The following is a 13,324-nucleotide window of genomic DNA, read 5'->3' as shown; positions in this document are numbered from 1 at the left end:
TCGCCCTCCATTTGGCAAATCTGGCCATAACTCTATCCTCCTTATTCCTGTTTACAAGCAAAAACTCAGTCTGGAAGTACCAGTGATGCACTCAATATGGAAGTGGTCCGATGAAGCGGATACTAAGTTACAGGACTGTTCAGGGATTCATTGAGGAGTTTATCACATCAGTCACCGGCTTCATTAATAAATGCATTGACGACGTCATCCCCACAGTGACCTTATGTATATATCCCAACCAGAGGCCATGGATTACAGGCAACATCCATGCTGAGCTAAAGGCTAGAGCTGCCGCATTCAAGGAGCAGGACACTAATCCGGACACTGATAAGAAATCCGGCTACACCCTCCGACGAACCATCAAACAGGCAAAGTGTCAATACAGGACTAAGATCGAATCCTACTACACCGGCTCTGATGCTCATTGGATGTGGCAGGGCTTGCAAACTATCATGGATTACAAAAGGAAGCCCAGTCGCAACCTGCCCAGTGAAGGAAGCCTACCAGACAAGCAAAATGTCTACTATGCTCGCTTCGAGGCAAGCCACACTGAACCATGCATGAGAGCACCAGCTGTTCCGGATGACTTTGTGATCACGCTCTCCTCAGGCCTCAGGCCACAGGGTAAAACGGATTACCAGGAAGCGTACTCAGAGCATGCGCTGACCAGCTGGCAAGTGTCTTCACTGGCATTTTCAACCTCTCCCTGACACAGTCCGTAATACCTACGTTTCAAGCAGACCACCACAGTTCCTGTGTCCAAGAACACCAAGGTAACCTCCCTAAATTACTATCGCCTAGTAGAACTCACATCTGTAGCCATGCTTTGAAAGACTGGTCATGGCTCACATCAACACCATCATCCCAGACACCCTGCCCCAACAGATCCACAGATGACTGTATGGCCATGCACAACTCCAACACTGTCATTAAGTTTGCCAATGACACGACGGTGGTAGACCTGATCACTGACGACGATGAGACAGCCTATAGGGAGCAGGTCAGAGACCTGGCAGTGTGTTGCCAGGACAACAACCTCTCTCCTTCTACGTCAGCAAGACAAAGGAGCTGATCGTGGACTACAGGAAATGGAGGGCAGAACAAGCCCCCATTCACATCGACGGGGCTGTAGTGGAGCGGGTTGAGAGCTTCAAGCTCCTTACTGTCCACATCACTAAGGATTTATCATCGTCCACACACATACCAACACAGTCGTGAAGAGTGCCCGACAATGCCCCTTCCCCCTCAGGAGGTTGAAAAGATTTTGCATGGGCCCTTGGAAAGTTCTACAGCTGCACCATTAAGAGCATCTTGACTGGCAGCATCACCGCTTGGTATGGCAACTGCTTGACATCCGACTGCAAGGCACTACAGAGGGTAGTGCATACGGCCCAGTACATTACTTGGGTCAAGCTCCCAGCCATCCAGGACCTCTATAACAGGCGATGTCAGAGGAAGGCCCTACTCCAGCCATCCAAATCATAGACTGTTCTCTCTGCTACCCCACAGCAAACGGTACCGATGCACCAAGTCTGGAACCAACAGGAACCCGAAGTGCTTCCAGCACCAAGCCATAAGACTGCTACATAGTTAGTTAAATAGTTAACCAAATAGCTACCCAGACTATCTGCATTGACCCTTTTTGCAGTCAGTTTTTAAAGTCACATAGGCTGCTACTATTTATTATTATTCCTAGTTATATGTACTGTACATATCTACCACAATGACCTTGTACCCCTGCACATCAACTCGGTAATGGTACCCCCGTATATAACCAAGTTATCATTACTCATTGTGTATTTATTAGTACTTTTATTATGAGGTGTTTTACTTTTCTATTATTTCTCTATTTTCTTTGTCTCTGCAGTGTTGGGAAGGGCCCTTAAGTAGCATTTCACTGTTGCTCTACAAATAATGTGTGACAAATAAAATGTGATTTGATTTGAGAGGTAGGATGGTCCGCCACCACCTCCTTTGATTCTCTGGCCTGACATGGCTCTGCAATGAAGGAGCATTGATTTCAAGATAGACCTATTTGTACAGACACAGTACATATTTTTTAATGGTAGAAAATAACTGTTGAGATGATAGTATTAGTATTTTAGTATTTTATTAGATCCCCATTAGCTGATGCTGAAGGAGCAGCTACTCTTGCTGGGGTCCACACATTAAACACAAACATGGCATAATACAGAACATCAATAGACAGCTCAGAGTTGCATATTTGAATACTCTGAAATCTTAGGAACACTTTACATGGAATGGTGGCAAATCATCCAAAGCATACATATCATCTTCTGAAATGGCTTCAATTGCACAAGGAGATACATGTGTTGTTTTCAAAGGATGCACACAAATACCAACAGAAATAGCAGAAAATAACATTTCTTCATCACTGGAGCTAAAGTCCTGTTGTACATCTGGAAATTAATTAAAGTATAAATGTAAGTTATAATACAGAATGGGTGTATCACTGAAACAATATTTCTCTGTCCTACTAAACACCTACTACATTGCAAACCTGTTACTGGACTGTTTTAAGGTGCATTGAATTCATATCATACTTTAATGAATACTGTTAATTGTACAGATAATTACTGAATTACTTCCTCCTCAGTCGGTTATGGCCTAGTCCTTACCCATATACATCAAATCAAATCAAATGTTGTTCGTCACATGTGCCGAATACAACACCTTACAGTGAAATGCTTACTTACAAGCCCTTAACCAACAATGCAGTTTAAGAAAAAAAGTGTTAAGAAAGTATTTACTAAAACAAACTGCTGTAAAAAATGTATCACTCCAGTAGCCTGAACTCCAGTAGACTGCACATTGTAAATAAGGTACTGGAACTGACTGACCCTGTATATAGCTTACTTACTTTCTTGTGTTCTTATTATCTCTATTTCTTGTGTGTTTTTGTTCTATCTTATGATATATTTAGTATTAGATTGCTATTGATTACTGCATTGTTGGGTTTAGAGCTTACAAGAAAGGCATTTCACTGTACTTTTGCATGTGACATTAAAACTTGAGACTTGAAACTTGAAAGGTCTTGGCCACAAACGGTGCAAATTTCAAATGGTGCAAAAGAAGCATCAGTTTTTCTGTAAATTTCTTAGGCCTATTTAATCGTTCTATTTAATTGCTCCCATTTGACTTTAGTCTTGGTGCACTGCACACACAGCCCAACTGACCATTATGCATGAAGTTAAATATGTTTTTATTGTCGCATACAGTAGGTGCAGTGAAATGTGTTGTTTTACAGGGCATTGGGGTCAATAATTTACAATGAATTAATTCAGGGGGTGAATTGCACTCACCTATGACTCATGTTGACACGTCTTTCACAAATCTTTTTCATGGTATGAAATCATATGCATGCATTTCACTACATGTTCGTGGGAAAAGTCATGATAAATTGAAGATTATAAAATCAGCCACGGACAAACATTCTCAGAGGGTAGTGTGTACGGCCCAGTACATCACTGGGGCCAAGCTTCCTGCCACCCAGAACCTCTGTACCAGGCAGTGTCAGAGAAAGGCCCTACAAATTGTCATAGAATGTTCTCTCTGCTACCGCACGGCAAGCGGTACCGGAGCGCCAAGTCTAGTTCTACCCCAAGCCATAAGACTCCTGAACATCTAATCAAATAGCTACCCAGACTATTTGCACTGCCCCCATCCTCTACGCTGCTGCTACTCTGTTATTATCTATACATAGTCACTTTAATAACTCTACCTACATGTAGATATTACCTCAATTACCTCGACAAACTCTGTACCGGTACATCCTGTATATAGCTTCGCTATTGTTATTTTACTGCTGCCCTTTAAATATTTGAAACTTTTCTTTTTTTTAGGTATTTTTCTTAAAACTGCGTTGTTGGTTAAGGGTTTGTAAGTAAGCATTTCACTGTAAGGTCTACTACACCTGTTGTATTCGGCACGTGACAAATGCATTTTTCTTTTATTTGAAACAACACAATATGATGGTTGCAAATACCACATTTATTCAGACTTTGTCCCCAAAAATATTGAAAAACAATATAAGCAATAAAAACATAGGCATTGGATAGAATATGGCAAATACTCAAGCTTCTGACGTGTCCATATAGATTGACTTAAATATCAAGCATTGAGTTGGATTTCTACATGTGATACTGGTAGTTAAAATACAATACACACTTGACTACATTTACTTTATAAAATGTCACTGTACAATAAAGGTTTCCCATGTGGCCTATGTATACAATGTATTGTAAAGAAAACCTTTAACTAGAACTATAAAGACAAATTATAACATAACAAAAAGTAATACATTGACTTTCTTTATCCAAAAGTTTCTTGTATGTTCAAAAAATGTCCAACTTCATGATCTATAGAACTCAATAAATGAACTAGAATTCATATGTATAGCCAATGATAGTTATGTTTGTGATGCATCTTCAAAATGATGCCCTCTTCTACCTCCTCTGGATCAACACAAAGGCCTTACACACACACACACACACACACACACACACACACACACACACACACACACTTCAGGAAACCCAAACGACTCTTTGTCGGAATCCTGGGATGCTTCAAGAATTCTGGAAAGTTGCAAACCTTTGACATGTCAAATGTTACAAAAAAATATTCCTCTCTCAAAGCAGGTTTATCAAATCACAGCTCAAAAGGGACACCTTCTGGTCCATTAAGTAACTGCACTTAATGAACATTCTGACTCTTTCACTATTCTCTCTTGCACTCTTTCAGGAAGATATTCAAACCCTTTATCTCAACACTACCAATTTAACATTCAAGTCCAAACTTAACATGAAACAAAACATGTTGCTGGTTCAATACATGAGAAGTAATGCCAAGTGTACCTACACTAAATCACGTGGATGTGGTGCTACAAAACAATGACTAGCTGTGAAAATCCTCAGCAAATGATTAGCAACAGTTGTAGAGTTAATCAACTTCAGTAACTTCCATGCATAGGAAAAATGGCATTCATACAAAGAAAAGCGGTAAAATATTTTGCTAAAGTTACAAAAATATCAACATTAATAAATTAATCGTATAACTGCTGCTATGTTTTCCCAGTACCCCTCTAATTTTCAAAAGACGTAAAGAAACGATAGTTCAATTATAGACATCTTTGAGGCTAGAAGAATGGTAGCCCTTGTGTGTTGTCAGTTTGCTCTCGCTCTCTCGTATGCATGTGTATGATGGAGCCATGTGTTCATAGCAGGCTGGCCAGGCTGGTTGTCGGGCCGTTCTGGGCTTGAAACTGCCCAGGTGGCGGGCCGTCCGTCCACTGTCACAGAGAACAGAGATTAGTACTGTTAATTACCCATCTAAGCCAGACAGACAACAGAAACACAGCTAAACAACCTATATTATCTATTTACAATACACAACTTTGACGCCAGCAATAATTAAAGATAAAAAGTTAAAGATAAATTGATATGTACGCTGATTAGGTTGTGTTCGGGGAGGCTGCAGGCAGCGATGTGGTCCTGGAGAAGCTGCTGGGAGAAGTTCTGGTGCATCTGAGCTGCTTCATGGGCATCTATGGTGTTTCCCAGGGCCTTGTTCAGATCTACAGGGACAAGACAAAAAAAGTGTGGTCAAGGAAACCAACATCAAATACTTTAAGCTTAGTAGGGAGCATTGAAGCTCAAATCCAAAGACAAAAGAAATGCACAGGTAGGGACGTACCTTTTAAAAGGGCAGAAGACCACAGCTGGACAGACATGTCAGGGATCTTGCTGGCCAGCTGCATCGCTGGAACCACCATGTTGTTGCTTTCCTAGAGAAAAACAAAAACATATTGTTACGCAAGCTACAGTTTAAGTCAGAAGTTCACATACACCTTAGTCAAATACATTTAAACTCAGTTTTTCACAATTCCTGACATTTAATCATAGTAAAAATTCCCTGTCGTAGGCCAGTTAGGATCACCACTTTATTTTAAGAATGTGAAATGTCAGAATGATAGTAGAGAGAATGATTTAGTTCAGCTTTTATTTCTTTCATCACATTCCCAGTGGGTCAGAAGTTTACATGCACTCAATTAGTATTTGGTAGCATTGGCTTTAAATTGTTTAACTTGGGTCAAACGTTTCGGGTAGCCTTCCACATGCTTCCCACAATAAGTTGGGTGAATTTTGGCCCATTCCTCCTGACAGAGCTGGTGTAATTGAGTCAGGTTGTAGGCCTCCTTGGTCGCACACACTTTTTCAGTTCTGCCCACAAATGTTCTATAGGATTGAGGTCAGGGCTTTGTGATGGCCACTCCACTACCATGACTTTGTTGTCCTTAAGCCATTTTGCCACAACTTTGGAAGTACGCTTGAGGTCATTGTCCATTTGGAAGACCATTTGCGACCAAGCTTTAACTTCCTGAATGATGTCTTAAGATGTTGCTTCAATATATCCACATAATTTTCCTTCCTCACGATGCCATCTATTTTGTGAAGTGCACCAGTCCCTCCTGCAGCAAAGCACCCCCACAACATGATGCTGCCACCCCCGTGCTTCACGGTTGGGATGGTGTTCTTCGGCTTGCAAGGCTCCCATTTTTCCTCCAAACCTAACGATGGTCATTATGGCCAAACAGTTCTATTTTTGTTTCATCAGACCAGAGGACACTTCTCCAAAAAGTACGATCTTTGTCCCCATGTGCAGTTGCAAACCGTAGTCTGGCTTTTTTATTGCGGTTTTTGAGCAGTGGCTTCTTCGTTGCTGAGCGGCCTTTCAGGTTATGTCGATATAGGACTCGTTTTACTGTGGATATAGATACTTTTGTACCCGTTTCCTCCAGCATCTTCACAAGGTCCTTTACTGTTGTTCTGGGATTGATTTGCACTTTTCGCACCAAAGTACATTCATCTCTAGGAGACAGAACGCGTCTTCTTCCTGAGCGGCATGACGGCTGCGCGGTCCCATGGTGTTTATACTTGCGTACTATTGTTTGTACAGATGAATGTGGTACCTTCAGGGGTTTGGAAATTGCTCCCAAGGATGAACCAGACATGTGAATGTCTACACATTTTTTTCTGAGGTCTTGGCTGATTTATTTTTATTTTCCCATGATGTCAAGCAAAGAGGCACTGAGTTTGAAGGTAGGCCTTGAAATACATCCATAGGTACACCTCCAATTGACTCAAATGGTGTCAATTAGCCTATCAGAAGCTTCAAAAGCCATGATGTCATTTTCTGGAATTTTCCAAGCTGTTTAAAAAGGCACAGTCAACCTAGACTTCTGAACCACTGGAATTGTGATACAGTGAATTATAAGTGAAATAATCTATCTGTAAACAATTGTTGGAAAAATTACATCCACAAAGTAGCTGTCCTAACCGACTTGCCAAAACTATAGTTTGTTAACAAGAAATTTGTGGAGTGGTTGAAAAACGAGTTTTAATGACTCCAACCTAAGTGTATGTAAACTTCCGACTTCAACTGTAGATACACAAATACTTTTTTCCGCACACGTTGAATAAAATGTACACTATACAGTAAGCTATGGACGCATATATAATATTTGGAAAGGGGCAGGGTAGATGTTCCTCGCAAAATATCCATTTGTGACCATTGTGGAGTGATCTTACCCTGTGGTTTCCCAGTACATAGAATATATGGCCTAGCAGAACCAGTGAGCAGGCTGTCAGTCTATTCAGGTCCTCCGCATTGGACATCTTCAGAGTTTCTCTAAGGAACCGTCTGTAATAAGAATATCATTATGAAATTATTTATTTTCTAATTCCCACTGAAAATTTGAGGACCTATGGTACACTTCTCAGCAACTCAGTAAAAGAGGAGGTGGGGGAGACTCACTTGGCCTCGTTGTAGCGTCCTTGGAAGAAGGACAGGAGTCCTCGGATGTAGAAAGCTGCAGCGCGAAGACAGTGAGAGCTGCAACACAACCAAACAAACAAGTCCGTCAGCTTGTAGTCAAATACACTGGGGGAAAAAAGTATTTGGTCTCCTGCTGTACGTTTGCCCAATGACAAAGAAAGGATCAGTCTATAATTTTAATGGTAGGTTTATTTGAACAGTGAGAGACAATAACAACAAAGATATCCAGAAAAACGCATGTCAGAAATGTTATAAATTGATTTGCATTTTAATGAGGGAAATAAGTATTTGACCCCTTCTCAATCAGAAATCTTTCTGGCTCCCAGGTGTCTTTTATACAGGTAACGAGCTGAGATTAGGAGTACATTCATAAAGGGAGTGCTCCTAACCTCAGCTTGTTACCTGTAAAAAAGAAACCTGTCCACAGAAGCAATCAATCAATCAGATTCCAAACTCTCCACCATGGCTAAGACCAAAGAGCTCTCCAAGGATGTCAGGGACAAGATTGTAGACCTACACAAGGCTGGAATGGGCTACAAGACCATCGCCAAGCAGCTTGGTGAGAAGGTGACAACATTTGGTGCGATTATTCGCAAATGGAAGAAACACAAAAGAACTGTCAATATCCCTCAGCCTGGGGCTCCATGCAAGATCTCACCTCGTGGAGTTGCAATGATCATGAGAATGGTGAGGAATCAGCCCAGAACTACACAGGAGGATCTTGCCAATGATCTCAAGGCAGCTGGGACCATAGTCACCAAGAAAACAATTGGTAACACACTATGCCCAGAAGGACTGACATCCTGCAGCGCCCGCAAGGTCCCCCTGCTCAAGAATACATATACATGACCGTCTGAAGTTTGCCAATGAACATCTAAATGACTCAGAGGACAACTGGTGAAAGTATTGTGGTCAGATGAGACCAAAATGGAGCTCTTTGACATCAACTCAACTCGCCGTGTTTGGAGGAGGAGGAATGCTGCCTATGACCCCAAGAACACCATCTCCACCGTCAACCATGGAGGTGGAAACATTATGCTTTGGGGGTGTTTTTCTGCTAAGGGGACAGGACAACTTCACCGCATCAAAGGGACGATGGACGGGGCCATGTACCGTCAAATCTTGGGTGAGAACCTCCTTCCCTCAGCCAGGGCATTGAAAATGGGTCGTGGATGGGTATTCCAGCCTGACAATGACCCAAAACACACGGCCAAGGCAACAAAGGCGTGGCTCAAGAAGAAGCACATTAAGGTCCTGGAGTGGCCTAGCCAGTCTCCAGACCTTAATTCCATAGAAAATCTGTGGAGGGAGCTGAAGGTTCGAGTTGCCAAACGTCAGCCTTGAAACCTTAATGACTTGGAGAAGATCTGCAAAGAGGAGTGGGACAAAATCCCTCCTGAGATGTGTGCAAACCTGGTGGCCAACTACAAGAAAAGTCTGACCTCTGTGATTGCCAACAAGGGTTTTGCCACCAAGTACTAAGTCATGTTTTGCAGGGGGTCAAATACTTATTTCCCTCATTAAAATGTAAATCATTTTATAACATTTTTCACGTGTTTTTCTGGATTTTTTTGTTGTTATTCTGTCTCTCACTGTTCAAATAAACCTACTATTAAAATTATAGACTGATAATTTCTTTGTAAGTGGGCAAACGTACAAAATCAGCAGGGGATCAAATACTTTTTTCCTCCACTGTACACCATCTCAGCAACGGGCTGCATTCTTAGCCTTAAAAAAAACAAGGTATTTAGCTCTGAGAATGTGTTTGGATTACAAAGCAAAATAGAACAACCACTAAAATCTCTGTGTTATGCAATACGTGTTTACACACCTCACAGGAAAGTTGTGATCAGGGTTTATCCTCTCAAGGAGACTGTAGAGCTTTAAAAGAAACAAGGTTAATACAGTTGACAATACTTTATTTTGAGTAAAAATGAATAGTGTGTGTGTGTCTACTAACCTCCTGGTGTCTGTTTCCTTCCCTGATGTAGACGCTGGCCAGGTTTGTCACAATGAACGCCCACAGCTCCTGGTGTGTGGTTAGCTGGAAAGGAAACACCCACAGATGAACTAACTATCCAAAACGTGACAATGTAATACATATTGAACACATGCAGAGAGAACCCGTATAATAAGCTTAGCGTTACGACTTACGTCACTTACCCGCAAAGCGGCGGTGAACTGTGCCTCTGCGTTGTCCATACAGTTGACAGATATACAATACAGGCCCTGAAAAATGGAACAGCACATAAAGTTAAAAGTGGGAGTTTTAGAGTTCCAGTTAGAGAAGTGGGTGGTAAAATGTTATTCAAGATAGTAAATTGAGGGTATGTATTCTGGGTGAAGGTTTCAAATACTTACTAGTAGAGTGTGGAGTTGGGCAGCGTGATTGGTGAATAACCTGGGGGACTGTTGGCACAGTTGGCAGACCTGGGAGATCTGGGATATGGAGAGAGAGTCATCATCTCAACTGTCAATGGGCATGAAATTGCCCATCATTTATTCCAGTAGCTACTTTGATTGAACTTTTAAACATTCCACTGTTACTTCGCAGTGTTTATGTTCAGAGTGAATGAGTAAAACAGAAATAAGATTGGTCCATGGATGCTTCTACATTACCTCTTGTAATGCAGTAGCCTTGTGACCAGTGACTAGCCGACACATGATGATGTGCTCCAGCAGAATGACCTGGAACGTTGAAAGGATGGGACTGCTGTCCAGCACTGAAATAAGGGGGGGTGAACAAGACGTTTTAGACAACAGTGGGTGTTAAACAGATTATTTTGACAGTAGTACAGAAGAGAGGCGATGCATGTGGGCTTCAAATCACTTACTTTTTAGTTTCTCAAGCTGCATGAGTGCTTTGTCTGTGTATTTCTGTGCCTTCTCCAAATACCCTGCTTGCATGGAGTGCATGACGGTCACCTGGAACATATAGAGAACAAGGTTATTACCATGTAACATGTTGCTTTTACCTATCCAATCCTTTCAGATCTGCACCAGTGTCTATGGGGGAATCAGTCCTCAGGTATCAGATGAGAAGGGAAAATATGGGGCTCACCAGGTAGACGAGAACACACATGTGTTCCTTGGGCAGCCAGTGGAAGAGGTCAGCAGGGTTACTGGGCAGGATCTCATCATCATGGAGTGTAGAGATGGTCTGGATGCACTGCTGCAGCTGCTTAAGACAAGGCTTCACACTCTTCACCTGCAACATAACATGGAGGTGGTCAATACCAGTGAAGCTGTTTCAACTACAAATGAGTGGGAAAGCATATAGGCTATCTTGTCCAGGGGTGCATGACTACAATCTTGGGTGTTATTGCCCTTGGGGACCACAGTTAGTGCATCGGTGGTTTTGATCCAGCCTGACAGGAGTCTTTACCTGTCCGGCATCCAGGTAGTGTGTGACCTGCAGCACCAGGAAAAATACCCTGAGAGACTCTTTCTGGATGGGGTTTCCCTGCCAGTTCTCCACGATCGTCCCGCACAGCGTGAGCAGAGGGTGCACCTCCCCCAGCTTCCTCTCCATCAGTAGGAGCTGATACACAGGATAAACAGAACACTACGGTATGGATTCTCTAGTGCAAAATATTAGTTTATACCCATGCTATAAGCGCATTGCATACTTAAGATATCTGTTAATACTTAGTAAAACGCAAATGACAGATACAAAACTCTGCATTTTCATAAAAGAATTTGAGACTTACCATTCCTTTACTCAGGAGGAACAGCGCCCTGAGAAACACACATTGCATATTCAGCCGACCGTTATAGAAATGTTTTCATTAAGTTCACTGGAGGGCATGTTTAATATAACATCTACTGTATCTTCTTTTACAGATTATTAATGGGGACAGAAAAAGTAAATAGTTCAGCGCAGCAAGGTTACAATACCTGGTGTATTCCGAGCCCACCACTCTGGCATACTCAGCACCGACCCCTAGGAGGTCACAGGCAGACACAAGGTCTTTCTCCAGAGTGTGCAGTTGCTGATAAAGGAAAAAAATAAGACACATTCAATGCACTGCAATGTAAAGGCCTACAATCAAACATCCAAAAGAGACAAGTCAATTCAGTCAGTATTTACAGTACAACATACCGCTAGTTGAAACAGCAGGCGACAGTGCCAATAGGGAGTTTGCTGTGAGATCTGGATTGCCTTTCGCAGTAAAGGCTTTGCAGAATCTACAAGATTCTGAAAAGAACAAATACAGAATCAAAACTACTCCACCTTACACTTGAATGAAAACATGTTCGTCAAAATGGGTCTCCAGACATTGCAAAAGCAGGAAATGTATTTTAGCTTTATTTACCGGTACCTGCTGACAATAGAGTTCTGACAAAAGACTTGCTGCTTCAAATTTAACATCTTCAAATTGTGGGATCTGAGATATTATGTTAAGGAAACCCCTTAATTGACATTTAATACAGAATTTTACTATCGAGACACAATGTACCAGATGGAACAGCAAACACAGAACTGAGAAACGTTCTGCAGAATTGCACGACATTGTAATGCTAGTTACTGTAGTGTTGGGGTTGAAACCATAGCATTGAAAAGGATACTTGTTGTGATATTAACCACTGGAAAAAATAGAAAAGAGAAGATGTTAGAGACAAAATGCAGTACAATGTTGCATGCAGTCAAAGCAAGCAACAATAGTAGCAACTTCTAACACATTGAACGAGTTAAAGATGCGCAGGCCTGCCGGCTAGGCTATCATGCTAACAAATTATCTTCTGAGTCCAAATACCTATGACTGATACCAGAAAGCCGGGCTCTAAAGCTAGTTATCGAACTTGTTACTGTTCCCATTTCACTATTCAAGGCCTCGATCAATGCATCTCTGGTTCCATCATCGAGCTTTCCTAAACTCTCCCTCCTCACCGCTTTCTCCAAGTGGCTCCGCGCCAGCTCGCTGTTCTTCGTATGATGATAGAGCACCGAGCCGAGTTGAAGGTGAGTTCTGGCCTCCACCCTTTGCGGAGGTTTAAACTGGAAAACCGCTTGAAGACAATGCACACACAGACGAATTTTGGGTGGACTTGAGGTGCGGAAATGTTCTGCAAAGCCAAGGAGGGCGAGGTACCACGACTCCGGGGCCTCTACGTTGGACGCCATTTTCCCGAAAACAACAACAACAACAAGTACTGAACGCTGTGTCAAAAAAAAGAGTGCTGTGTCACCCTCGCGTGATTTCATGTGGAGTCCAATGTTCGGTTTGAAAATATCTATGGGACTTGTAGTCCAAAACAATTGTACGTGCCCTCAAACTGATAAACCCTTGAAAGACAATAATCTCGTGCGCGAGCAAACTCCAATAATTTTTAGGAAGACAACACCTAAAAATAGGCCACCACCTTCCCTGTCGCAGTGTGGCACCTGTCGTTTTCAATCACCTTGGAAAAAAATCGTAAACGCTGAGATAGACGGACAAGTTGACTGATGTGTTGACCACAGATA

The 13,324-nt window shown here is 42.1% G+C and overlaps 1 protein-coding gene across 4 annotated transcripts; it reads right to left on the bottom strand.

The window, feature by feature from the left end:
• Positions 1–3,990: 3,990 nt before the first annotated feature.
• LOC115158206 (MAU2 chromatid cohesion factor homolog) lies at positions 3,991–13,158 on the bottom strand. Of its 4 annotated transcripts, none has more exons than XM_029706864.1 (19): positions 12,749–13,158; positions 12,427–12,444; positions 12,174–12,245; positions 11,960–12,055; positions 11,755–11,849; positions 11,568–11,595; positions 11,243–11,398; positions 10,919–11,065; positions 10,692–10,782; positions 10,477–10,580; positions 10,219–10,296; positions 10,012–10,086; positions 9,818–9,901; positions 9,689–9,738; positions 7,837–7,914; positions 7,611–7,722; positions 5,716–5,806; positions 5,469–5,596; positions 3,991–5,311 (listed from the first exon to the last, which is right to left on the bottom strand). In XM_029706864.1, exons 1-19 carry the CDS (start codon positions 13,061–13,063, stop codon positions 5,237–5,239), a joined length of 1,893 nt encoding a protein of 630 aa, XP_029562724.1. In that variant the 5' UTR covers positions 13,064–13,158; the 3' UTR covers positions 3,991–5,236. The 4 variants fall into 4 exon arrangements, with proteins under 4 accessions (XP_029562724.1, XP_029562726.1, XP_029562725.1 ...); XM_029706866.1 differs by having other exon boundaries at positions 10,021–10,086; XM_029706865.1 differs by having other exon boundaries at positions 12,180–12,245.
• Between the last annotated feature and the right edge of the window lie 166 nt (positions 13,159–13,324).

This window comes from Salmo trutta, chromosome 22 (genome assembly GCF_901001165.1).
Source record: "Salmo trutta chromosome 22, fSalTru1.1, whole genome shotgun sequence".
Lineage (NCBI taxonomy): Eukaryota > Metazoa > Chordata > Actinopteri > Salmoniformes > Salmonidae > Salmo > Salmo trutta.
Note: the sequence above shows the minus strand (reverse complement) of the source record. Positions and strands in the feature narration are given on the sequence as shown.